At 43.1% G+C, this 27,451-nt stretch overlaps 1 protein-coding gene across 1 annotated transcript in view; it reads left to right on the forward strand.

The window, feature by feature from the left end:
• Positions 1-27,451, forward strand: part of LOC144674800 (complement C4-like) — a 141,244-nt gene that overhangs the window by 77,988 nt on the left and 35,805 nt on the right. The window contains exons 12-17 of the mRNA XM_078535996.1: positions 1,827-2,024; positions 3,699-3,893; positions 8,302-8,451; positions 10,863-10,989; positions 13,705-13,776; positions 22,418-22,612. Coding sequence (XP_078392122.1) covers positions 1,827-2,024; positions 3,699-3,893; positions 8,302-8,451; positions 10,863-10,989; positions 13,705-13,776; positions 22,418-22,612 — 937 coding nt within the window. The remainder of the gene's footprint in view (positions 1-1,826; positions 2,025-3,698; positions 3,894-8,301; positions 8,452-10,862; positions 10,990-13,704; positions 13,777-22,417; positions 22,613-27,451) is intronic.

Genomic DNA, 27,451 nt, shown 5'->3' on the forward strand with positions numbered 1-27,451 from the left:
TGATCATTGTATTATAAAGTTGACAATGGAAAAGGACAAGGGACAATCTAGATTAAGAGTAATTAAAATAGGGAAAGAAAAGTTCAATGGGGTAAGAATGGGCAAGATATACTGGAATCAAATGTTGGTGGGTAACATGGTAATTGAACACTGGGCTGTCCTGTTGTGAACACTATCCTGTTGAAGGGGAAAGTTAGGGCAAACAAATCCAGAACTCACTGGATGATGAAGGAGATAGAGATCAAGATGAAGAATAAAACGTGTGCATATGACAGATGTTAGGTCGATAGCACAATGAGAACCAGGCTGAATATAGAGGGACGTGAGAAGCAAATAAGTAAAGCAAAGAGAAGGCAAGAAAATAAACTAGCAGCTAAGATTATAGAGAATGAACAAGTCTTCTACATGCATATAAATAGTAAATAGGTGGTAAAAGGATCACTGGGGCTGATTACAGACCAAAAAAGCAGATTTATGCATAGAGGCAGAGGACATAACTCAGGTATGGATGAATAGGTCACATCTGCCTTCACCAATAAGGAAGTTTCAGCATACTTCATGGTGAAAGAGGAATGAATTCCGACACTGGAAGTCACTAAAAATGATAATGACGAGGTATTGGAGAGGCTGTGTGCACTTAAAATTGATGTGGCACCAGGGCCGGATGAGACGCGTCCAAGAATACTGAATAAAGTGAATATTAAAGTTAGGAGGTGCTGGCCACAGTGACTTAGACGCAGGAATGGTGCCAGAGGACAGGAGGATTGCAAATGTGCAAACAATTGTGTAAAGACAAACTCAGCAAATTCAGACCAGTCAGCTTAACATCAGTTGTGGGGAAGCTACTAGAAACCATAATTCGGGACAAAATTAATAGTCACTTGGTGGAATATTTTATTTTAAGGAAAACCAGCATTGATTTGTTAGGGAAAATAGTGTTTGACTATTGTTAGGGAAAATAGTGTTTGACTTGCCGGAAGTTTTTGATCAGGTAACAGGAGGGTTGATGAGGGTAATGATGTTGAAGTGGTGTATATGGTCCTCCAAAAGACATTTGATAAAGTGATGCAGCACAGACTTGTGAGTAATGTTATAATTTGTGGAATAATAGGAACATTACGGACTGACTAGGCTTGCATCCACTGGAGTTTAGAAGAGTAAGAGGCTACTTGATTGAAATATATTAAGACCATGAGAGGAATTGGCAGGGTGGATGTGGGAAGGGTGTTTCTTCTTGTGGGAGAATCTAGAACTAGATGTTACTGTCTTAAATGAGCGACCTCTTATTTTTTAACAGAGATGAGGAGATTTCTTCTTCTCTCATTTAGTTGTGACACTTTGGATATCTCTTCTTCAAAAGGCAGTGGAAGCAGAGCCTCTCAATACTTTAAAGGCAAAGGTAGATATATTCTTGATAAGTAAAAGAGGAAGAAATGTTATCAGGGATAGGCGGGAATGCAGAGTTGAGGTACAATCAGATCAGCCATGATCTCATTGAATGACAGTGAGGCCGAGCGGCCGACTCATGATTTTAATTTGTATGTTCATATGTTAGTATGGCATAGATGTAAAATTGGCTGAGTGACAGGTTTGTGTCGCTGAATGGTGTTTTCTCAGCCGTCAAATGGAATCATATCTCATAAGGCACAATTCGTCCATCTACACTACCAATACCTACCGATTAATTCATTAACTAACAATCAATCAGGGAATGAGATTATTAACTGCTCATCTGCTCAGGGCAAACATGCCTTACTTGGGGGGATATGGTCAACTGGGGCCTCCTTCTGGCAAACTTATAATGGCTCGTTGTGTTATTGGTTTAGGTGACAGCTGGAGATGGGAAACTTGGTAATGAATTCAGTGAAGGAATGGTGACGACTCAAGTCTATCAATCTCCCAGCAAGAGCTACCTTCATATGCAGGCTCCACACACAGTCCCGGAGGCGGGTCAGGATATATATGTAGAATTCCGAGCTATCACAGAAGCAGACAGTGGAAACATTGATTATTATTACTACATCGTAAGTAAAATTGACCAAAGGTAAGATTCTTACTCGCCGAGTTGAAATGATACAAATGACTCGGCCGTCAGATACCAATCGTCACTCCAAAGGGTTTTAGACACATTTACATTGTGACAAGGGGAGGGGGGGAAGTTGGGGGTTGAAATTCACGAAGATATTTTCGGTTGTCTCCTGTACAACCCACAGCATGATGGTGATTGAAGTATTAATATTGTCCAGAACACTGGAGATAATCCCACTGCTTGATGATTTAAAGCCACTTAAGAGGGAAGTCACCTCAGTTTAATGTCCCATCCAAATGTAGCACCTCCAGCAGTGCTGGCCTCCTTCAGCACTGCACAAGTATTGTCAGCCTGGAATATGTACTCACGTCTGTGGAGCGGAGCCTGAACCTAGAACCTCTTGAGGCGAGGGCGAATGTGCCAGCCGTTGCACCACGTCTAACATGCTTCTATTCCATTGAACTTTGTGAATCAACCATCAAATATTTTTATTGAATTGATGAATCCGAATGCAAACGTCCTTTTCCCAAGAATATGCAATGTTAGGCACCAGCTCTTGTGTTTTACCCGAATTCAGGGAGTGGGTATTTTGCCTATGGCGGTTCTGAGCCTGACTATTCTCTTCCCTTGCTGTCCCCTCCTACAGCCAGCATCATCATAACCTGCATAGGGCAAGGGAAGGGGTGGCATTGGGCGAGTTCCCAGCGAATATTACGCCACCGCCACAAAAAAAAGTCAACTTTTTTTTTCCTGGCGTACACCTGGTTACCAAAAAGCTGAAAACCGGCAGATGGTCACTCAGTTGTTACATGCCACATTATCTTTCGACAAAAGAGCAGAGGGGATTTCCTCAGTAATCTGGGCCAATAGTTATCCCTCAAAGACCATCACAGAGCCAATTATCACGTCATCACATTGCTCTTTGTGTGAGTTTACTGTGTGTGAATTGGTTGCTGTATTTCCCATATTACGGCCTTTCACTGCCGAAGCACTTCCTTGATCGTAAAGCGCATTGGGGCGTCCTGAGTCATGGAAGGTGCCACGTACATTTTTCCCCCGTTTCAGAAAAGGGCTCGCATTTTACTTGGCTGATGCCTCGCTAGTAATTAGCCTGGGAAAACCTGCTTGACACATGATAGTGCCAGCCCATGTTCCACTGTTGGAGAAATTGACTCTCTGTAAACTTCTCAATAAACAAGCCTCTCGCACAACCAAACAGCGAGGTTCCAAAACATGGCACTGTTCCTGACGCCTCCACTGTGCAAGTGGCCAACATGGCAATTCCCACTACACCTCCTGAGGCCAAGGCACGCTGTATCCTTCTCTCGAGCCGCATGATTGCCAACTACTGACAATGCCCGCTCTCTCTCGGCAGTTTGTCCATTGCCACGCTATAAACATTGATTTGTTTTTCACATTTGTAGACAATGAACACAGGGCATGACAGCTGAAACCTTCAGTTCATTATTCCCTGATAAAGTATCCTAACCACTTCCCATGTGTTATCTTCAATATTCGGATTCCTTGGAGCTTGATACTGTTGCACTATGTCACGCTGTTATTTTGCTTCAGCGGAGCGGAATATAGGACAGAGTGTGCAATGCTGGCTGATTCTAATGCCTGCTTTGTGTTAACACTACTCACTCAGTCATGTCTGTTTCCTCCATAGCTCATGAGCAAAGGCAAGGTGATCGGCTCCGGTCGGATTCGGAAGGCAGATCCATCAAAACTCCGACTTCAAGTGAGCCTTGACATGGTTCCTACGTTTCGCCTTCTTGCCTACTATTACATCGAAGCAGGAGGAGGAAAGGAAATTGTGGCAAATTCAGTTTGGATTGATGTGGAGGATCAGTGCGATGGGCGGGTGAGTGGACACTAACGATTTCTCACTTGGTTTTTTTGGGGGAAAATGTTATTTTTGTTGATCAGGCAGTTCCATTTTATTTCTCCACTCTACTCCCACTCTGAGTCTGACCCGTTCCTTGCCTCCTCCACTGTTCCGCTATAGCTCAGTGCAAGCTCAAGGAACAGCACATCATCTTGTCCTCGTCACTTTAGTGTTTCGGAAGTAATAGGTTTAACGGCCGACACGCTGAGTATTCCCAGCAGTTTCGGTATTTACCTCAGATTTCCAGCATCTGCAGTACTTTGCTGCTGTTGCTGTTTTGTTTTAGTGACAATTATCCCGAGCACAATTGGAACCTTGCGAAATGGACACTAATCGCTTTCCTACTTTCGAGTGAAGAGATTTGTTGACACAATTGGTGAAACTTGTTTTTATTTCCCAGTCACTGGCAGAGCTGAGCACGACAGTGGCCAAAACAGGGAATATGAGCGGGTAAAAGGGCAAGGCACAGAGGATGATTTTACCCCATCCCGGGGCCGTGTAGATATTATGCGCCATGGACTTGGTACTGGGAATTGCTTAATTTAACCTGTGAGTTATCGAGCTGGCAGTCAAATGCTCTGTGCCTTGCCCTTTTACCTGCTCGTATTCCCAGTTTTGGGCACCGTCGTGCTCAGCTCTGCCAGTGGCTGGGAAATCAAAGCTAGTTTCACCAATTGTGTCAGCAAATCTCTTCACTCGAAAGTAGGAAAAGCGATTAGTGACCATTTCGCAATTGGCGCCTTGTCCGTGCTCCTGCCCAATAGGACCTAGAAATCAAATAGGCTAGATTATACTGCAGGTTTGTGACCCTGACAACGGGCCAAAAAGCAAGTCCTGAGCATCCACTTCCCATCAGCGAGACCAGCTGGGCGATTTTACTGCTGGTGGCCATGAGCGGGCGCTCCATCCAATCAGAGTACCAGCAGTTCTGAAGCCTGGCTATCCCGGCGGGAATTGTGGGTGCTGTTGACGGAGGGGTGCCAGAGTGGGTTACCTTTTATCCCCTCTTGGGCCACGGAACCTTTGGCTCTGAGGTCTGCCCGTGCCGGAGAGCTGCCTGGCTCTGATGGCTTTCCCCGCAATTTTCCTGTCCCTTGCCTCCATCTCAGCCTTGCAGGGCTGGTAACATTCAGTTCAGTATCTGGTCACAATGACTTTTGCCCAGTTTGTTCCCAGTTAATATCTGCAGTGCTGCACAAGTGCTGCAATTGGATGTTTCTGCATAGCTCCCCCAAGGAAAGCAATGACATCGAGGATCAATTTTAATCTATCCCGTGCATCAGCAAGCTGACATTCTAATGTTAACTGTAAGCTATGTGGGTGCGCTGCCGAGCACCATTATGAATGGAACCACATGGTGTAATAAATAGGCCATTCGCAATATTCCGGAAAATTGCGCCCCGCACAACTTTACATTGAGGTCATCGACCTAGGCACTGGAAATGACAACAGCAAACTCAGCCCTGTCAACCCTGCAAAGTCCTCCTTACTAATTTCTGGGGGCCAGTGCCAAAATTGAAGTCTCATGGAATCAGGTCAAGCATGGGTAAGGAAATTCTTGCTGATTACCACGTACCGCCCTCCCTCAGCTGATGAATCAGTGCCCCTCCATGTTGAGCATCACTTGGAAGAGGCACTGAGGGCGGTAAGGTCACAGAATGTACTCTGGGTGGGGGAACTTCAGTGTCCATCACCAAGAGTGGCTCAGGAGCACCAGTACTGAACGAGCTGGCCGAGTCCTAAAGGACATAGCTGCTAGACTGGGTCTGAGGCAGGTGGTGAGGGAACCAACAAGAGGGAAAAAACATACTCGACCTCATCCAATCTGCCTGCCACAGATGCATCTGTCCATGACAGTATCAATAGGAGTGACTACTGCACAGTCATTGTGGAGACCAAGTCCCGCCTTCATATTGAGAATACCCTCCATCGTGTTGTGTGGCACTACCACTATGCTAAATGGGATAGATTTCAAACATATCTCGCAACTCAAGACTGGGTATCCATGAGGTGCTGTGGGCCATCAGCAGCAGCAGAATTGTACTCAACCACAATCTGTAACCTCATGGCCCAGCATATACCCAACTCAACCATTACCATCAGGCCAGGGTATCAACCCTGGTTCAATGAAGAGTGCAGGAGGGCATGTCAGAAGCAGCACCAGGCATACCTAAAAATGAGGTGTCAAACTGGTGAAGCTATAACACAGGACTACATACATGCCAAACAGCATAAGCAGCAAGTGATAGACAGAGCTAAGCAATCCCACAACCAATAGATTAGATCTAAGCCCTGCAGTCATGAATGTTGGTGAACAATGAAATACTCACTGGAGGAGGCTCCACAAATATCCCCATCCTCAATGATGGAGGAGCCTAGCACATCAGTGCAAAATATAAGGCTGAAGCATTTGCTACAATCTTCAGCCAGGAGTGCTGAGTGGATGATCCACCTCGGCCTCCTCCAGAAGTCCCCAGCATCACAGATGCCAATCTTCAGCCAATTCGATTCACTCTAAGTAATATCAAGGAACGGCTGAAGGCATTGGATACTGCAAAGGCTATGGGCCCTGACAATACTCCAGCAATAGTACTGAACACTTGTGCTCCAGAACTTGCCGCGCCCCTAGCCAAGCTGTTCCAGTATACAGCAACAACTCTGGCATCTACCCGGCTATGTTGAAAACTGCCCAGGTATGTTCTGTACACAAAGAGCAGGACAAATCCAACCCAGCCAATTACCGCCCCATCAGTCTACTCTCGATCATCAGCAAAGTACTGGAAGGGGTCATCAACAGTGCTATCAAGTGGCACATGGTTCGCAATAACCTGCTCACTGACGCTTAGTTTGGGTTCCGCCAGGGTCACTCAGCTCCTAACATCCTTACAGCCTTAGTCAAATATGGGCAATAGAGCTGAACTCGTGAGGTGAGAGTGACTGCCCTTGACATCAAGGTCGCATTTGACCGAATGTGGTATCAAGGAGTCCTAGCAAAACTGGAGTCAATGGGAGTCAAGGGAAAACTCTCCACTGGTTGGAGTCATCCCTAGCACACAAGAATATGCTTGTGGTTGTTGGAGGTCAGTCATCTCAGCTCCAGGACATCACTGCAGGAGTTTCTTAGCGTAGTGTCCTCAGCCCAACAATCTCCAGCTGCTTCATCAATGACCTTCCTTCCATCATAAGGTCAGAAATGGGGATGTTCGCTGATGATTTCACAATGTTCAGCACCAGATCAGCACTCCTCAGATACTGAAGCAGTCCATGTCCAAATGCAGCAAGGCCTGGACAGTATCTAGGCTTGGGCTGACAAGTGGCAAGTAATATTTGTGTCACACACATGCCAGGCAATGACCATCTCCAACACGAGAGAATCTAACCATCGCCTCTTGATGGCATTACCATCACTGAATCCCCCTCTATCAACATCCTGGGGATTACTATTGGCCAGAAACTTAACTGGACTAGCCATATGAATACTATGACTACAACAGCAGATCAGAGGCTATGAATCCTGTGAGTTACTCACCACCTGAGTCCCCAAAGCCTGTCCACCATCCACAAGGCACAAGTCAGGAGTAAAATAGAATACTCCCCACTTACATGGATGAGTGCAGCACCCACAGCACTGAGGAAGCTTGAATTCACCAAGGCTCCTTATACAGCACCTTCCAAACCCATGGCCACTACCATCTAGGAGGACAAGGGCAACAGACACATGGTAACACCACCAGCTGGAAGTTCCCCTCCAAGTCACTCACCATCCTGACTTGGAAATATATCGCCGTTCCTTCACTGTCGCTGGGTCAAAGTCCTGGAACTCCCTCCCTAACAGCACTGTGGGTATACTTACACCAGATGGGCAGCAGTAGTTCAAGGAGGCAGCTCGCCACCACCTTCTCAAGGGCAACTAGGGATGGGCAATAAATGCTGGCCCAGCCAACAAAATAGTTCGGCATATGATTGATTTGCAACTAACTAATATTTATGGACCTGTTTTTGTTTTTGTTCACAAATGGATGCATATTCTCTTCATCAGCCACATAAAACCTTTTCACGATCATAAATACATTTGTCAGGTCATCCGAGCAACTTCACTATTCTAGAGGAAATAGCCCAAAAGTGCTCCCTCTTTCTTAGTAAATACTACCCCTCATATCTGGCATCATCCCTTGTGAATCATTTTTGCACCTTCTCCAGTGCCTCTAAATCCTTTCAGTCAACAGATCACAAAATGCAAAATGATCAAAAGTATTCACACTGTATGTATTTTTAAAGTTATTTTACTAAACTGGGTAATTTTTAAGCTGTTTGTAATTCCTGCAGTGTATGTCTTTCTGGTAATTGATTAACTCGACAACAGTCTTCTAATTAACTTTTACAGATTGAAATAAAGGACGAAAATAAATCCCATGGACCGGGTGGCACATTTGATCTGCAATTCTCCACCAACGATGCAGCAAACGTCTCATTTGTTGCTGTTGATTCAGCAGTGTACATTCTAAACAACAAGAACAAGCTCACACCCAGGAAGGTAGAGCTTCCTATCATTAGGTTATGGACATCTCCTCTGTTAATTTCTAATTAAAGTGCAAATATTCTAGCACGAGTGAAAGGGGGTTTGGTAACTACTGGAACAGACAGGCCTTCCTGGCACAGGTGTGAATGCAGTTGTGTTACCTCCATGGTAGCAAGGTCAAGGATGTCACTAAGGGGCTGCGGAGCACTCTGCGGGGGTGGGGGTGGTTGTAGGGGTGGATGGTAAGCTTTGAAGTGCCAGTTGTCGTGCCCCATTTTGGTATCAATGGCATAAGTAGACAGAGTGGCCTTCCTTTACAGAGGGAGTTAAGAAGGAAAGCAGCAAGCACACCTCAAAGGTAGCGGCCTCCCAGTACCATGACCAAGTGAGGAATAGTAGAATTAAGTAGCTGAATGTGTGGCTGGAGAAGTGGTACTGTTGGGATGACTTCAGATTCCTAGGACATTGGGATCTGTTCTGGCGAGATGACACCTTAACAGAGCAAACTGGATATACCTGAACAGAACTGGAAATAACATTCTTATGGGACGATTTACCCTATCTATGTGAGTGTTTAAGCATCTTGGCAAAAGTGAGAGAATCAGGAGATAATATTTTGGAGGAAAACTAATGTTCAAAGGTAATTGCCAAACACAGAAAGCTCCAGCGTAGGAAATAGTAAGGTATAAGTCAGAGTTGGAGTAATAACAAATGCAATAATATCTGAATGAGTTTAGAGTGCATGTATGTGAATGAACGGAGTGTAGTAAATAAGGTCTGTGAGCCAAAGGCACAAATGACCTCATGGAGATATGGCGATAATGGAAATCTAGCTGAAAAAATAGAGGGCTGGGTAATTAATCTTTCTGGATGCATGGTTATCAGGAGAAATAGGGGAGGGACAAAATGAGGATAAGTTACAGTACTGATTAAGAATGTTGCAGTACTGGAGCGAGGGGATGCCCTAGAGGGGTCAAGGACCGAGTCTATTTGGTTGGAGCTAAGAAACACTTGAGGTGTTATTGTATTACTGGGTGTATTCTCGAGGCTACCAGTGTATCTAGTGTAACTAGAGGCTACTAGTGGTAAAGATTTTGTGATGCAACAGCTAAAGAAGCATAGAACCATAGAAATGTTATGATGCAGAAAAAGGCCATTCAGCCCTGTGCCAGCCAAATAAGAGAAAAAAAAGTCTAGCCGCTTATTTTATCCCATTTTCCAACAATTGGTCTGTCGCTTTGTAAGTTACAGCATATCAGCTGCTGATCCAGATGCGTTTTAAATGAGTTTGATGTAGCAGTGGGGGACCATTTTGGAGATAGTGACAATAATATAGTTAGATTTAGCATCATTATGGCAAAGCAATGGGAATGTATATCGTAAATAAACAAAGGTTGTGTCCAAGTGAATTGCTGCATAATGATCAAAAGCATTTGAATGCAACACGAATGGATAAACAAAGAAACTAGACAAGATAAGACAAGACTGACCCAACCAAGCAATAAAGAGAGGAAAAAACCACATAGAATAAGATGGTGACAGAGGCAATGATGTAAGGTTGTTGAACTCAACATTGAGTCCAGAAGGCTGCAGAGTGCCGAGTGGAAAGATAAGGTGTTGCTCCCTGAGCTTGCCTTGAGCATCACTGGGACACTGTTGCAGGCCATGTACTAGGTAAACTTGGGAGCAAAGTGGAGAAGCCTGATCTTCTGGTTCCTTGTCATTTAAATTTGTTCAGTCTAGAGCCTTGAGCACAAAAGTCGCTGGGGAGGCGGTGGCATAGTGAAATTATCTGGACTTGTGCTCCAGAGACCAGAGTAAATCTCTGGGGACTCAGGTTCAAATCCTGCCACAGCAGATGGTGGAATTTGAATCTAATAAAAACCTGGAATTAAAAGTCTGACCATGAAATTATTTCTGGTCACCTGGTTCACTAATGTCCTTTGAGGAATGGAATCTGCTGTCCTTACCTGGCCCACATGTGGCTCTAGACCCACAGTTTAACTGGACACTGAACAAGGGCAGTTAGGTATGGGCAATAAATGCTGGTTGACCCAGCAATGCCCACATCCCATGAATGAATGAAAAAAAAATAAACCAGCTTTACACTCACTGTTCATCACTGATCCAACCTAGCAACATTTGTAATGAAACAAATATTGTTTGAGCATTTATCACGCAAATGTTTGTGAGACCCTCTTGGTAAAAACTTGTTTGCCTTATTTCCAGCATTACAACACTTGAAAAGTATTTGCTTCAAATTTGCCTGAGAATGTGAAAGGTGCTATAATAATGAAAATTATTAATTTACTATTTCCCCAAAACACAGGGACACATTACACTTACTTTGCAGCAGAACTAAAAACAATTGTTTTCTGAACAGCTGGCCATGTTTTGCAGTTTGATATTTTTTTTTCTGTAAATAGGTATTTGAACAAATGAATGTTTACGATCTGGGATGTTTCTATGGAGGTGGAGTTAACAGTGTTGGTGTTTTCAAGGATGCTGGACTGAGTTTCATTTCTGATGTGGGCATAGCGTCAGTTAGACATGGTAAATATAACACCACATATACATGTGGATATATCGATAGATAGATACATCAATACATAGATCGGTAGATAGATATATCAATACATAGATTTATAGATAAATAGATAGACAGACAGATGCACAGACAGACAGGCAGATAGATGCAGAAGAGGGTTCCCCAGACTCTCCGCTTGCTGTGAGAGGAAAAATAATCTCACCTCCGTCTTAAATTGAAGAACCATATTTTTAACTGTGTCCTCACTGGGAAACACATCCTTTCAGCATCCACCCTGTTAGGCTCCCTCAGGATCCCATTTATTCCAATAAGATCAGATCTCTTACTTCTAATCCCAAATGGATACAGGCCATACCTCGTCAACCAACTTCATTAGATAACTCCCTCAGCCCAGGAATCTATCGAATGAACCTTCTCTGAACGGTTTCTAGAGCAATTATGCCCTTTCCTAAAGAAGGAAACCAAAGCAATACGCTGTCCTCCAAATGTGGTCTCAGCAATGCACTGTACGTCTGTATATCCCTGCCTTTATATTCCATTTCCTTTGCAATAAACAACAACGCTCAATTTCCCTTCCTAAATACTTTTTAGACCTGCGTACCAGCTTGTTGTAATTATTGTACCAGGACACCAGATCCCTCTGTACCTCAAAATTTTGTAGTCTGTGTCAATTGAGATAATGTGCTGTTTTTCCATTCTTCCTGCCAAAGTGGACAGGTTAAGGTGTTCCCATATTGTACTCCATCTGCCAGGTTTTTGTCCACTCACTTAACCTGTTTATAGCCATTTGCAGACTGCTTGTGTCATCTTCACAACTTACTTTTCTACTTATCGTTGTGTCATCAGCAAATTTTGGTCCCTTCATCCAAATCATTAATGTAGATTGGAAACAGCTGAGGCACCAGCATTGATCTCTGTGGTGCTGCTCTTGTTACATATTTCCAACTCGAAAATGACCAATTCATACCAACTCTCTATTTCCTGTTAGCTAACCAATCCTTTATCCATGCTAATATGTTAACCCCTACACTATGAATTTTTTGCTTGCATAGTAACCTTTGATGTGCCACCTTGTCAAATGCTTTCTGGAAACTTAGGTACTCAACTTTTCCAGGTTCCATTATCCATGTTGTGAGTCACTTCCTCAATGAACTCTAGGAAATTAGCCAAACACGATTTCCCTTTCACAAAACCATGCTGGTGCTGCCTGATTGCACTGAGGTTTTCCAAGTGTCCAGCTATAATTCTGGGCATTGCAGATGTTAAGATAACTACCCTGTAGTTTCCTGCTTTCTTTCTCCCTCCTTTCTTTTTGTTATTTTTCAATATGATGGTACCGTTCCAGAATCTAGGAAATTTTGGAAAATTAAAACCAATGAATCTACTATCTCAGAAGCCACGTTTTAATGAACCTAGGATCAAGTCCATCAGGACCTGGGAACCTGTCAACTTTTAGTTCTAATAATTTTCTCATTACCCTTTTCCCTGGTGATTGGAATTGTTTTAAGCTCCTCCCTCAATTTCACCTCTTACATGGAAACATAGAAACTAGGAGCAGGAGTAAGCCATTCAGCCCTTCGAGCCTGCTCCACCATTCATTATGATCATGGCTGATCATCCAACTCAATAGCCTACTCCCACTTTCTCCCCATACTCTTTGATCCCTTTCGCCCCAATAGCTATATCTAACTCCTTCTTGAAGACATACAATGTTTTGGTCTCAACTACTTTCTGTGGTAACGAATTCCACAGGCTCACCACTCTCTGGGTGAAGGAATTTCTCCTCATCTCAGTCCTAAATAGTCTACCCTATATCCTCATACTGTGACCCCTGGTTCTGGACTCCCCCACCATCGGGAACATCCTTCCTGCATCTACCCTGTCTATTCCTGTTAGAATTTTATAAGTTTTTATGAGATCCCTTGATTTACAATTAATTCTGGAATGCTATGTGCATCTCTTACAGTGAAGATATTTGCAAAGTACCTGTGAAGTTCATCGGACACTCTCTTATCTTCCATTATTAATTCCCCGACTCTCTCTCCAGAGGACCATCACTTCCACTATTTGCTCTTTTCCTTTTATGATATCTGTGGAAATTCTTATTATATGTTTATTTATCTATAGCTAGCTTTCTCTCATAGTCTAATTATTATTCTTTGTATTTCAATTAATATTTTGTTGAACATTGTTGGTTTTTTATATTCTGTATAATCTTCTGACCTTTTCATCTTTGCAAAATTGTACACCATTACTTTCAATTTCATAATATCTTTAAATTCCTTAGTTGGCCACAACTGGTCCATCTTTCTTCTAGAATATTTCATTCTCACAGACATGCATCTTTGCTAAGTGTTTTGAAAATCTCCTCAAATGTCTGCCACAGCATCTCTACTGACCTTTCCATTAACCTGATTTCCCACTTCACCTTAGCCAACTCTGTCATCATACCCTCATAATTGTCTTACTAAATTTAGAACATTAAACTCACTCTTCTTTCCTCAAACTGAATGCGAAATTAGATCATGTTATGATCACTTCTACCTAAGTGTGCCTTTACTGTGAAGTCATGAATTAGTTAATCCTGCCTCATTGCGAATTACCTGCTGTCTGATTGGCTTGAGATCATGCTGCTCTAAGAAATGGTCCCGGGAAAAAAAAAACAACATTTCTACTTTGGAATAGCTTTGATTTGGAATTTGCTTTGGATTAATTTGCAGAATATTCATGCAAAAATGAAGTCAGAAGAAAGAGGAGAGCATTAAACCTGCAGCGCCAATATACTGGAAAAAGTGAGTACGAAAGAACATGCATGAATTGCATTCTCCATTTCTGTGTATTAATCAAACTGTCTTAAAATGATGTGCAAATAATGACCTATTTCCATTGATATAACTAAGTTCGATAGTCACACACACTATGTCAGTCTACTCTCCATGTGACAAAATGATATAAAGGTACTGGAGAAATTGAAAATAAAATCCTTAGGATGATACCAGAGCTGATGAGGAACTATTAAACAGGCTGGAACCCTTTTCTCTAGAAAAGAGAAATCTGACAGAGTGGCCTAACAGACGGCTATAAAATTAAGGAGGTATTTAATACAGCAGGCATAGCAAAGAATTTGTAGGTGGAGAACAGAGCTAAGGATCATCTACATAAAAAGTAACTACTAAATACAATTGAGATGTCAGGAGAAAATTCTTCCTTCAGAGTGCCAGATTTGTGGAACTCACTATAATGAGGAATAGTTGAGTTGAATGGTGTAGAGGTATTTAAGGGATACTAGGTAAATATATGAAGGAGGATGGAATAAAAGCATGTATTGATCGGGTGAGATGAATTTGGGATGATACTCTTGTGCATAAATGCCAGCATGGCTGTGTTGAATGACCTGTGTTTGTGATTGTGCTGTGTTTGCATCCTTCCAACCTGTTTCTATGCTGTACGTTCTATATAACAATATAACATTGAAAGCATTGAAAGAGTGCAGTTCTTATTGCTTTAAATCCTCTTCTAAATCACACTCTGTCACAAAGGTTATGAATTATGTTTCCAAACGCTCTTCCTTCGGTAAAAGCAAAATACTGCAGATGCTGGAAATCTGAAACAAAAACAGAAAATGCTGGAAAAACTCAGCAGGTCTGGCAGCATCTGTGGAGAGAGAAACAGAGTTAACCTTTTGAGTCTGTATGACTGAAGAAGGGACATACGGACTCGAAATGTTAACTCACTGTTTCTCTCTCCACAGATGCTGCCAGACCTACTGAACGCTTCCTTTGGTTCCTGCTCAAGCTCCTTAGCGTATTTTGGAAACTAATTCTGACATTCTACCATAAAACTGTTGTGTTAAAACAAATTGGCAAGGATTCAAGGCCCTCTGTATGCTGAGCTTATTCTTTTGCTTATATAGGTTAGAGGTTCTATTGGTAATGATAAGGAAAATTGTCAATGTTTTCGGCTGAGGGCATTTCATTGTGCTACTGTTGAATATTTCTGATGAACGGCCACCGGCCTTAAACATTGAGCGATTTCTATCCCCACAGATTCTGGCAAACTCGCTATTTTTTTGGCCCCTGCTTGTTTTGTTTTTAGTTCAGATCTCCAGAATATGCAGTGTTTTTGCTTTTGAAGGATTAATAACCTGGCATGGACGTTTGTTTGTGGGCGGTGAGAGTTTTTTTTTCTGGAATTGTGAAACGCAAAATCAATTTTTTTGGTCTGTTACACGTCCCACAAAATTTCAAGCTCAGTTGAGTCTGATCACAGGAGACAATGTCAGATTGTGCAGGACAAATTTCTAACCCAATTGATAGCTTCCATCGTGTGACATAGGAAGAAAGAGAGGTCATTCATTCCCTCGAGCCTATTCCTCCATTCAATGAGATCGTGCTTTATCAGCATCCTTATGTTATCCATCTGCCTTGGATTCATATCCTTCCATACCCTGTTGGACAAAGAAACTATGGATCATAGTTTTAAAGTTAGTAATTGAATGACCAACTACAGCCTTTGGTGAAGGAAAGTTCCACACTTCTACCATCCTTCGTATGAAGAAATCATTAATTTCACTCTTGAGCTCCTGACGCCGATTTAAGATTTCATCCCCTTGTCTTTGGCTCTCCCACCAGTAACAAAGGGTTCCGCAAATTACCTTAGCAAACCTTTGATGATCCTGAATCGTCAAACAAAATACCTCCTGTATTCCAGGGAATAAAATGCTTAGCTTGCATAATTGATTCCCAAAATCTTGGAACCTTGGTCACATTCTGCTGAATCTCTGATATGTTGACTAGAACATTTTCCCACCTCAGAATGCATTGGTGCTCTCCTTATCAATGCCTGTCTGTCCACCAAGCCTCAGTCACTGGGCTCAGATTTTCCAGGCTTTTCCAGATCTAATCTTTTGGAAGTTGACGTGGATCCAGGAAATCAACACAGTGCTCCTCACGACTCCACAATATTTCCAAGTGGACTTTTGTAATGCAAGGTCCATCTTCATCTCATTTCCCTCTACCCACCATCCCCATCCCAAGAACCCCACGCCAGTCCTCAGCTCCCACTGAACTTCCAATCAGTACTAGCAAATGCTCCGATATTGATCTGCATTAAAGGAGTGACAATATTGTAAGTACAGGCCAGTCAGCCTAAACTCAGTGTTAGTAAAACAATTGGAACCAGTTCTGAGGGACAGGATAAATGTTAATTTAGATGGACACAGATGTTAAAAGAAAGTCATATCTCACCATCATATTTGAAATTTTTGAGTAGGTACAAGGAGTGTCAATGAGGATTGCATACTTGATGTAGTCTCTCATGATTTTGGAAAGAGTTTTGATACAGTTCCACACAACAGACTAGCTACAAAAATAAAAAGCCATTGGATTCAACACGAAGTGACGAGTTGGCTCCAAAATTTACTCAGAGGCCGGAAGCAAATGGTGGATCAGAGTTTTCGTGAATGGCAAGCTGTTTACACTGTGATTCTGGAGGGCTCAATACTAAGAACTTTGCCTGTTGTGGTATATATTAGTGATTGGACTGGAATGTGGCGGGTATGATTACGAAATTTCCAGACAACCCACGAAATGGCTCCTGTGTTGATAATGGAAAATAAAACTAAATATTGCTAAATGACATCATTGGACTAGTTAGGTGGGCGTAGCAATGGCAAATGGTGTTGAATCGGAAGAATTGTGAGGTAATGCATTTGGGAACAGTTAACAAGGAAATAGTCATCTGTTAGTAAAGCCACGTATGCCATAAGCTTTTTTAATGATCTTCTCAACATGTTCTGCACTTTCAAAGACTTGTGCATGTAAACACTTGGTCATTGAGAGACAGAGTATTGACTAACTTACGGCATGGTCGGAGCCATTCAACCACTGAGCCTATGCTAGCTCTCCATGGAACAATCCAGTCAGTTTCTTCCCCCTCCTATTCTATTTCCATGACCTGAAAGGTAATTTCCTTTGAGTGCCTATCCAATTTCTTTCTAAAATCATTGCTTGTCTCTGCTTCGATGACCTTAGTTGCAGTGGGGTCCAGTTCAATACCACTCACTGCATACAAAAGAAACAAAACATTCCTCTTGACATGTCTCCTAAAACCCTAAACAGTTGTTCCCCCTAGTCCTTGCACCATCACTGAATGGGAATAGTTTTTCCTTTTCTGTGTTATCTGACATTCAAAGAACGGTATCTCCTGGTATGAGCAGCTGGAAGGCGCGTGGGCAATCATGTTATGGATGGATATGTAATGACCTGACAAGTGCAAGATTGCTCATGGTCGGCAGCCTGCAGCACCCCAGGGAAATCACTCCAACTTCCAAGACCGCCACTGAGCTTAGACTCCAGACGGAAGATTCTGGCCAAAGCCTTGTACACATCTACCAAACTGCTCTCGATCTCCTTTGTTCCAAGAATAACAACCACAGCTTTTCCAATCTAACCTTGTAGCTAATCCGGGCACCATTTTGTTAAATTGCTTTGGCACATTCTCAGGGACCCTTACATCCTGCCTAAGGTGCTGCAACATAATACACTAGTTTGTTGGCTCAACAAGAAATGTATTAATGTTCAACATACGTTCCCTGCTATTGTGCTCAATACTTCTATATTATAGCTTAACATCCCATTCACTCTGCTAACACGGTCTCAATATAGCTTATCACCTTCAGACATCCCTACATATGCACCCACAGATCCATCTGTCCCATCTTCAAATTCCACCTGTCACTTGTCTGCCTATTTTTCTAGCCTATGTCCTTTTGCAATGAATTAATATCATCCTCAATGTTTGCTATCCTAAAGGGATGCAGTCATCGGAACATTTTGGATTTTACTTTGAATTCCAATGTCCAACTGATTAATGTATATAGGCTTGGCCAGCATTTGTATCCCATCAATAACAGGCCTTGAGAAGGTGCTGATAGCCACATTCTTGAACACGACAGCCCATGTGTCATCGGAACACCACAGTGCTGTTAGGCAGAGAGTTCCAGGATTTTGACCATACAACAGTGAAGAAAAAGCGCTGTAGATCCAAGTCAGGATGGTCTGTGGATTAGGACAACTTGGAGGTGCTGGTGTTCCCATGCATCTGCTGCAATTCCAGGTAGTAAAGGTCGTGGCTTTGGAAGGCGCCGTACAAGGAGCTTTGGTGATTTGTTGTATTGCATCTTGTTTATGGTACACCCGGCTACCACAGGGCATCAGTGGTGGAGGGAATGAATATTTAAGGAGGTAGATCAGGCGCCAATCAAGCAGGCTATTTTGTCTTGGTTTCTGTCAAGCTCCTTGAGTTTTGTTGGAGCTGAACTTATTCAGGCAAGTGGCGAATATTCCATCACAATTGCACTTCTGCCTTTCAGATGGCACAGACTTTAGGAGTTAAGAGGTGAGTTACTCACTGCACAATACCCAACCTCTGATCTGCTCCTCGAGCCAAAATATTTATATGGCTGGTCCAGTTCAAGTTCTGATCAAAGGTAACCCCGGAAGGTTGCTCGAAGGGGATTGAGTGACGGCAATGCAATTGAATGTCAAGGGGAGATGTTGCATTTCGGTCTAGTTAGAGATGGTCATTGCCAGGTATGTGTGTGGAGCGAATGTTACTTGCCACTTTTCAACAGATGGCTGAACGTTGTCCAGATGTTGATCCATATGGACATGGACTACTCTAGCATCACAAAATGGCACTGAACATAATGCAATAATCAGTGACCATTTCCATAACTGACCTTATGCTAGAGGGAAGGTCATTGAAGAAGAACCTGAAGATGCTTCAGCGTAGGACAATACCCTGACTGACTCCTGCGACTATTCCTTGCACTGAGATGTTTGACCTCTGTTATGACATGGCAGGTGACATGTGTCAGCTGGACCAAATCTACAAGGAAAACTTGATTGCGCTATCACAACGGTTTTGCAATTTGTATTTACTATGAGATGTGTGCACTGAATTCAAACCTTTAGAGATTTTAAAAATTAAATTAAAATATTTATCAACAAAATATAAATGATCTCAAGCACATAAATAAGAGTACAATTACTTACTACTATAATAACTCCTTACATTCCTAATTAATCTGACCCCCAGTCCTTTAAGGCAAAGGTCCAAAATAGATATTAGATTTAAAACAAACTCAGCAAGTTAACACTTGACAGTAGAATTCCAAATGTCATTTCCCAACATCAGTTTCATTATATAGCAGACGTATCCATAAATGCTGGAGGATTCATTAAAGCTATTTCACACTCTCCTGTTAGATCTTACATGGCCTGCTGATGCATAGCATTTCGTTCTCCTTTATATACGTTTCTCTCTTTTTAACAAATAAATTCTGTTGTTCCATATATCTTTGAAACTGTACCCTCCTCATAATATAAAAACTTTCATGTTGCCAATATGTATATTGTCAGTAACCTTTGAGAAAAAAATAAACATATTCCTTAGCCTTGCTTATCTGGCTAGACTAAAATCCCTTTGAAATCCAAATCTCATCACTTATCTAAAAATGCAAATTCACTTCAAACCTTACATGCTAAGCCAGCATCCATGTTTACTTATTAGCATATCAAGCACCTAGCTTCTTCTGATGATTTCAAGCTTGCAGTCTACTTGACTCCAAATGTAATTAAATCATATGCAAACTCAACTATACTTACCCCCATAATCCTACTTTTCAATAAACCACAATAATATCATGAACAAAATGTTAGTTTCATGATGCCTCCACGAGCATAACTATCTTCTTTTGTGCAAAGGGTGGCTTCACCCAATAGGGAGATTTCCCACTAATTCCCATCTGTGTCAGCTTTGCGAGGGCCCCTTGTTGCCACTCTTGGCCAAATATAAGGAAGATAAGAACATAATAAATAAGAGCAGGAGTAGGCCATTTATTCTGGAAAAAAATACCCCTCCATTCTGGAATATCATGGCTGATTTGATGTGGCCTCCACTTTCTTGTCTTCCATTCTATAACTACAAACTCCATTGTCAACCACAACAGTTTCTAACTCAGACTTGAATATATTCAATGACCCAACCTCCAATGTTCACTTGGGGAGAGGATTCCAGACACTAATGGTTCTTGAGAGAAGGTATTACACCTCAACTCTGATCTAAATGAGAAATACATTATTTTGAAAATTTTCCCCGAGTTCCATATTCAAGCACGAGTGGAAACATGTCCTCAGCATGTACCATGTCAAGCTCCCTCAGAAACATAATGTTTCATAAGATCACCTTCTTCTCTAAATTCCGATGTGAATAGGCCCAACCTGCTCAACCTTTCCCCATAAGACTGCACGTTCATCCCATTAATAGCCCAGGTAATCTTCTCTGAACTGCCTTCAATGTAAGGAGGTGTGGCCTCAACATTCCCTGCACATTTGTAGTAAGATCTCCTACTTTTTTGCAATGAACATTCCGTTTGCCTTCTTAGTTGCTTGATGTACATGCATGCTAACTTTTTGTGATTCATCTAATAGGACGTCCAAGTCCCTCAGCACTGCAGCATTCTGCAGTCTCCCTCCATTTCAATAATGTGCTGTTCTTCATTCTTCCAGCCAAAGTGTACAACCTTAACATTTCACAAAATTTGCCAAGATTTTGCCCATTAACTTAACCTATCCTTTGCAGACTCTTTTATATTATCTCACAACTTTCTTTCCAACATATGTTCGTATCATCAGTAAATTTGGCTACACTAAATTGATCCCTTCATTCAAGTAATTAATATAGAGCGTAAATTTTTGCGGTTTCAGCACTGATCCCTGTGGAATGCCACTAGTTACAATTTGTCAACCTAAAAGAGACCAGATTATCCCAAATCTCTGTTTCTGATAGCTAGCTGGTCCTCTAACTAAGCTAATATTTCACTCCCAACACCACATACTGTCTTGATATCAAGGACAGTCACTCTCACCTTATCTCTTTAATTCCTATTTTGTGTATGCTTGACTAATTTAATTTAATTTTTTGATGAAGTAACAGAGAATGATGAGGGAGGGATTGCAATGGATGTTATCGATATGGATTTTAATAAAGCCTTTGACAAAATATCTCGTTAAAGGCTGGTTAACAAAATTGTGGCTTTTGGAGTAGGAGAATCGATGTCACTCAGATAAGACAAAAAAAAACACTTATGGACAGAAAAACGGTGAGTTGTGGTAAATTGTTACTATTCAGACTGGAGGCTGGTCAACAATGGTGTTCCCCAAGGGTCAGTGTTTGGGGCATTTAGTTTTGTCTTACCTGAGTAACATCGACTATCCTACTCCAAAAGCAACAATTTTGCTAACCAGCGTTTAACGAGGTACTTTGTCAAAAGTGTTATTAAAATCCATATAGATAACATTCATTGCAATTCCTCCATCATCATTCTCTGTTACTTGGTCAAAAAATTAAATTAAATTAGTCAAGCACAACCTGCCTTTTCGATGTTTGTGCTGGCTATCCTTCATTTATTCAAAATAATACTCACCACTGATGTTAAATTAGGTGCCCTGCCGTTTCCAAGACTATCCTTAGACTATTTGTAGAAAAAAAGGTGACACATTTGCTACTCTCCAATCCTCTGTCTCCCGCTTCCCCGCCACCAATTACAGAGAAGATTAGAACATTTTGGCAAGCACTTCCGCTATCTTGGAGCTGATTTCATTTAGTAACCTGGGATGCAGACTATTTATCCACTCTACACATAGTCAGCTTTTCCTGTGCCTTCTGCCTCTCAATTTTCACCCAATCCATTAAATGTACCATCTCTGCTTGTACTGACACCTTTTAAATCCCCCTTGTTTTGTAAGCATTGAGGCAAAGTACCGACATTCTACCCTTGCCCTACACCTCTAAACATCTATGTCACTCTTGGCCACTAGTAGGCTGGCTCCACCTCTTACTGATCACTTATTTGATGTTACTTTGGGGACACTACTGTATGCCTTTCTCACCCTACCTGGGCCGGCCTGTATTGCACCAGTGCAAAACCTCCGTTCCTGACGCAGCTGCTCTGCCTTCTCTAGGCTTGCATGCTCAAATTATGGCATGGTGCAGTGCCTGTAAGCCAACATGCTCAAATTCAGCAGAGAAAAAACATTTATATTCTCAGCAATTCTTCATGGTGGAAAGACATCATACCGCTATGGGGAAGGAATGAGGGACTGTGACTAAGTCGATAGTTTGACCAAAGAATGAGAGGATTGAATGTCCGCCTTCTGTGTTGTATTATGGTGATGATATAATATGAAGAGATCAAGATCCCCTGATATGCAACAAGCTTTCTACCGTACTTCACCACTTAACCTGCAGCTCTGCGGGTTTAAGTGACTCGAATCTTGTTTGTAGGTCATGTCGTTTGTTCCAAAATGGAACGTGCTGAGCAACCGATGGTGCAATTACAGCGGTTTCCGCTTTCTTACCTCTTTACAGTGAACGAATACTTGGACCGCAGAATGCGAAAGTGCTGCATGGATGGCATCACCAGACTATTAATGCAACACAGCTGCGAGGAGAGGGCAAGCCGTGTCAAAGAGCTGGATTGTCGCCTGGTTTTCCAGACTTGCTGTGACTATGGAGTTGAACTAAGAAAGAATCAGTCGTTGAAGGCGGATTCAGTAGCAAGAGGTAAGCGATAGTTGTTGCTGCTCCCTCTTTTATTTGGTCAACTAGCCTCAGAATTGAGCCCTATTCACCCAGAGAGTCAAATCAATGATTTCACCAGTGCACAAATTGCAGATATACTAATCACTAACAGCAGTGATGCTGGCCCATAAGAACATAATGAAAGAACATGGGTTCAATCCTGGAGCTTTAGAGTAGAAAATAAGATAAACACAAGGAAAAACATGACGCGATCACACTTGGTGAACTGTCTACAGTCCTAGTCTCCATATTATATAAACAATATAGAAGTAATGGGAAAGGAGCAAAAAATATTTACAAGGCTGATACCAAACTGGGAGATTCTACCTGCCAGGTGAATAGACTGGGTCTCTTTTCACTTGGTAATAGAAGGCAAAGGAATTACTCATAGGGTCCTTTAAAAAGATGAATAATGTTGATAGCTAGGATACAGAAAATATGTTTGCATTCATGTGGAAGAACAAAACTAAAGGTTACCAATGCAAGATATTCATCAACACATCCAATAGGAAATTCAGAATAAATGTGTTTACTCAGAGAGTGGGGGTTCCTCCAGCCATCCATTTTCACACCACTTCTCCTGGTGAGGGTCACAGCGGCAGTGAGCTGAGCAGCACCGACCAGACTTCCTTGTCCTTAGCCACAGGTTCCGAGGATTCCCAGGCATTCCCAGGCCATCCAAGAGATGTAATCCCTCCAACAAGCCCTGGGTTGGCCTCAAGGTCTCCGCTCAGTGGGCCGTGTCCGGTATAGCTCCAGAGGGAGCCTACCAGGGGGCATCCTTATCAGGTTACTGAACCATCTCAATTGGCCCTTCTCGATTCAGAGGATCAGCAGCTCTGTTCCGGGGTTCTCCCAGATTGCCGACTCCTCACCCTGTCTTGGAGAGTACGCCCAGCAACCCTGTGGAGAAACCTCATTCCCGCCACTTGTCCCCGCAGACTTATCCTTTCGGTCATTATCCACCTGACTATCGGTGAGCATGGGGACCTATATCAACGGAGAGCTTCATCCGTAAACTCAGCTCCCACTTCACCACCACTGACCGGAAGAGCGCCCACAGAACTGAAGCCATCGCACCGATCCGCTGGTCAATCTCACGCTCCCCCCCCTGCCATCACTCACAAACAAGCTCCCGAGATACTTCAACTCCTCCACTAAGGGAAGCTGTTCCCCCCTCAACTGGAGACAGCAGCCCACTCTTTTCCAGGAGAGAACCATGACCTCAGATTGCAAGGTGCTAATCCTCATCCCAAGCGCGACATACTCAGCAGTGACACTTTCAAATGCGTGCTGGAGATCACAGTTGGATGAAGCAAGAAGCACAACATCATCTGGAAACAGCAGGGATGCCACCCTCAAGCCCCCAAAACTGGATACTCTCCTTACCTCGGCTGTGCCTTGATATCCATCCTATGAAAATCACAAATAGGAGTAGAGACCAGACGCACCCTTGGGTGGAGTCCAGCCCTCAGCTTGAACAAATTTGACTTAACGCCAAGAATGTGGACACAACTCTCGCTCTGCGAATAGAGGGACCTGATAGCATGCAGAAATGGCACGACACCTCATATTCCTGCAGCACCTACCACAAAATATCCCGAGGAATGCGGTCGTATTCCTTCTCCAAATCTACAAAACAGAGGTAGACCAGATTAGTAAATTCCCACAAACTCTCAAATATCCCTGAGAGGGTAAAGAGCAGGTCCACTGTTCCTCAGCCAGGCTGGAATCCACATTGTTCCTCCTGAATCTGAGGTTTGACTGATGGATGAAGTCTCCTCTCCAGCGTTCCGGCACAGACTTTCCCAGGGAGGCTGATGAGTGTGATCCCTCGAGAGTTGGAACACACCCTCTGGTCCCCTTTCTTAAAGATGGGGACCACCACCCCTGTTTGTCAATCCAGTGGTACTGTCCCTGCCCTCCATGCAACATTGAAGAGGCGCGATAACCACGACACCCCAACATTGTCCAGTGCCTTCAACACCTCCAGGTAAATCTCATCCACTCCTGCTGTCTCACCGCTATGGAGACTCCTGACCACAGCAACAGCGATAGATCCGATCTCACCTGGGAGGGGTGGGGGGGCTCTGGAGCTGAATCCTGTAATGAGGGCATGTCCACCGGGTTGAGGAGTTCTTCAAAGTGCTCATTCCATCTCTCAGCCACCCCCCATATAGGACTTCCTACAATATGAATTGGTTCAGGAGAATACTATAAATGAATTTAAGGGGAGTCTGGGTGTGTGTAATGGGTAGAAGGAAATCGAAGATGAAGCTGATAGGGGTAGATGATGAAGCTTCGGACAAAGCTCCGGTGAAGATTACACATTGGCAAAGAATGGATGGACTGAGTGGCCTGTTGCTGTTCTTTTGGTGTATTTTCTATGTAATTCTATGTAAGGACACAAAGGGAGACAACGCAGTGTTATAAGACCATAAGATGCAGGAACAGAAGTAGGCTATTCGGCCCATCAAACCTGCTTCGCCATTCAATGAGATCATGGCTGATCTGATAATCCTCAACTCAACTTTCCTGCCTTTTCCCTATAACCCTTGATTCCTTTACTGATTGAAAATCTGTCCATCTCAGCCTTCAATATACTTAACGGCTCAGCCTCCACAGCCCCCTGCGGTGAATAATTCCACACATTCACTACCCTCTGAGAGAAGAAATTCCTCCTTATCTCTGTTTCCAGTGGGCGCCCCCTTACTCTGAGATTATGCCCTCTGGTCCTAGACTCTCCCACAAGGGGAAACAACCTCACCCTGTATCTATCCTGTCAAGCCCTCTAAGAATCTTATATGTTTCAATAAGGTCGCCTCTCATTCTACTAAACTCCAATGAGTACAGGCCCAACCTACTCAACCTCTCCTCATAAGAAAATCCCTCCATACCCAGGATCAAATGAGTAAACCTTCCCAGGACTGCCTCCAATGTCAGTATATCTTTCCTCAGATAAGGGGACCACATTGTTCACAGTATTCTTGGTGTGGTCTAGCCTTGTATAGTTTTAGCAAGACTTCCCTACTTTAATACTCCATTCCCTTCGAAATAAAGTCTGCTGTTACAGCTAAAAGGAGAAATTTATGAGAAGTTGCCAGGGATTGCGCCTATAACGCATGGGCCAATGACATTTTTATGCTGCAATCATAGGTACATTTTTCTCCCCCACTGTTTTAAGCAATACAAAAATGGAAATCACACAGAATCACAGAATCACAGCGCAGAAGAGGCCCTTCGGCCCATCGAGTCTGCACCGACACGTGAGAAACACCTGACCTACCTACCTAATCCCATTTACCAGCACTTGGCCCATAGCCTTGAATGTTATGACGTGCCAAGTGCTCATCCAGGTACTTTTTAAAGGATGTGAGGCAACCCACCTCCACCACCCTCCCAGGCAGTGCATTCCAGACCGTCACCACCCTCTGGGTAAAAAAGTTTTTCCTCACATCCCCCCTAAACCTCCTGCTGCTCACCTTGAACTTATGCCCCCTTGTGACTGACCCTTCAACTAAGGGGAACAGCTGCTCCCTATCCACCCTGTCCATGCCCCTCATAATCTTGTACACCTTGGCTCAGTTCATAGCACCCTCGCCTTTGAATCAGAGGGTTGTGGGTTCATGTCCCACTCCCGGAAAACCAAGAACTGTGATTGTACTCGAAAGAGTTGCAATCTGTGACTGTTGATAACTCGAAAGAGTTTGATCAGGTCGTCCCTCAGTCTTCTCTGCTCCAACGAAAAAAACCCAAGTCTATCCAACCTCTCTTCATAACTTAAATGTTTCATCCCAGGCAACATCCTGGTGAATCTCCTCTGCATCCCCTCTACTGCAATCACATCCTTCCTATAATGTGGTGACCAGAACTGCACCAGTACTCCAGCTGTGGCCTCACCAAGGTTCTATACAACTCCAACATTACCTCCCTACATTTGTAATCTATGTCTCGATTGATAAAGACAAGTGTCCCATATGCCTTGTTCACCACCCCACTAACATGCCCCTCCACCTTCAGAGATCTATGGACACACACGCCAAGATCTCTTTGTTCCTCAGAACCTCCTAGTGCCACGCCATTCATTGAATACTTCCTTGTCAAATTACTCCTTCCAAAGTGTATCACCTCACACTTTTCATGGTTAAATTCCATCTGCCACTTATCTGCCCATTTGACCATCCCGTCTAAATCTTCCTGTAGACCAAGACACGCAACCTCACTGTTAACCACCCGGCCAATCTTTGTGTCATCCACAAACTTACTAATCCTACCCCCCGCATAGTCATCTATGTCGTTTATATAAATGACAAAAAATAGGGGACCCAGCGCAGATCCCTGTGGTCCGCTACTGGACACTGGCTTCCAGTCACTAAAGCATCCTTCTGTCATCACCCTCTGCCTCCTACAACTAAGCCAATTTTGAATCCACCTTATCAAATTACCCTGTATCCCATGTGCCTGTGCTTTCTTTAAAAGTCTCCCATGTGGGACCTTGTCAAAGGTTTTGCTGAAATCCATTTAACCTGCATCAACTGCACTACCCTCATCTACACTCCTGGTGACCTCCTCAAAAAATAGGCATTACCTTCCTCTGACAAAGCTATGCTGACTATCCCTGATCAAACCTTTCCTCTCCAAGTGGAGATAGATACTCTCCTTCAGAAATTTCTCCAATAGTTTCCCTACCACTGATGTGAGACTCACTGGCCTGTAGTTCCCTGGCTTATCTCTAAAACCCTTCTTAAATAGTGGAACCACATTAGCCATTCTCCAGTCCTCTGGCATCGCCCCCGTGGCCAGAGAGGAATTAAAAATTTG

Source organism: Cetorhinus maximus, unplaced genomic scaffold (assembly GCF_964194155.1).
Source record: "Cetorhinus maximus unplaced genomic scaffold, sCetMax3.hap1.1 HAP1_SCAFFOLD_805, whole genome shotgun sequence".
In the NCBI taxonomy this organism is placed as follows: Eukaryota; Metazoa; Chordata; class Chondrichthyes; order Lamniformes; family Cetorhinidae; genus Cetorhinus; species Cetorhinus maximus.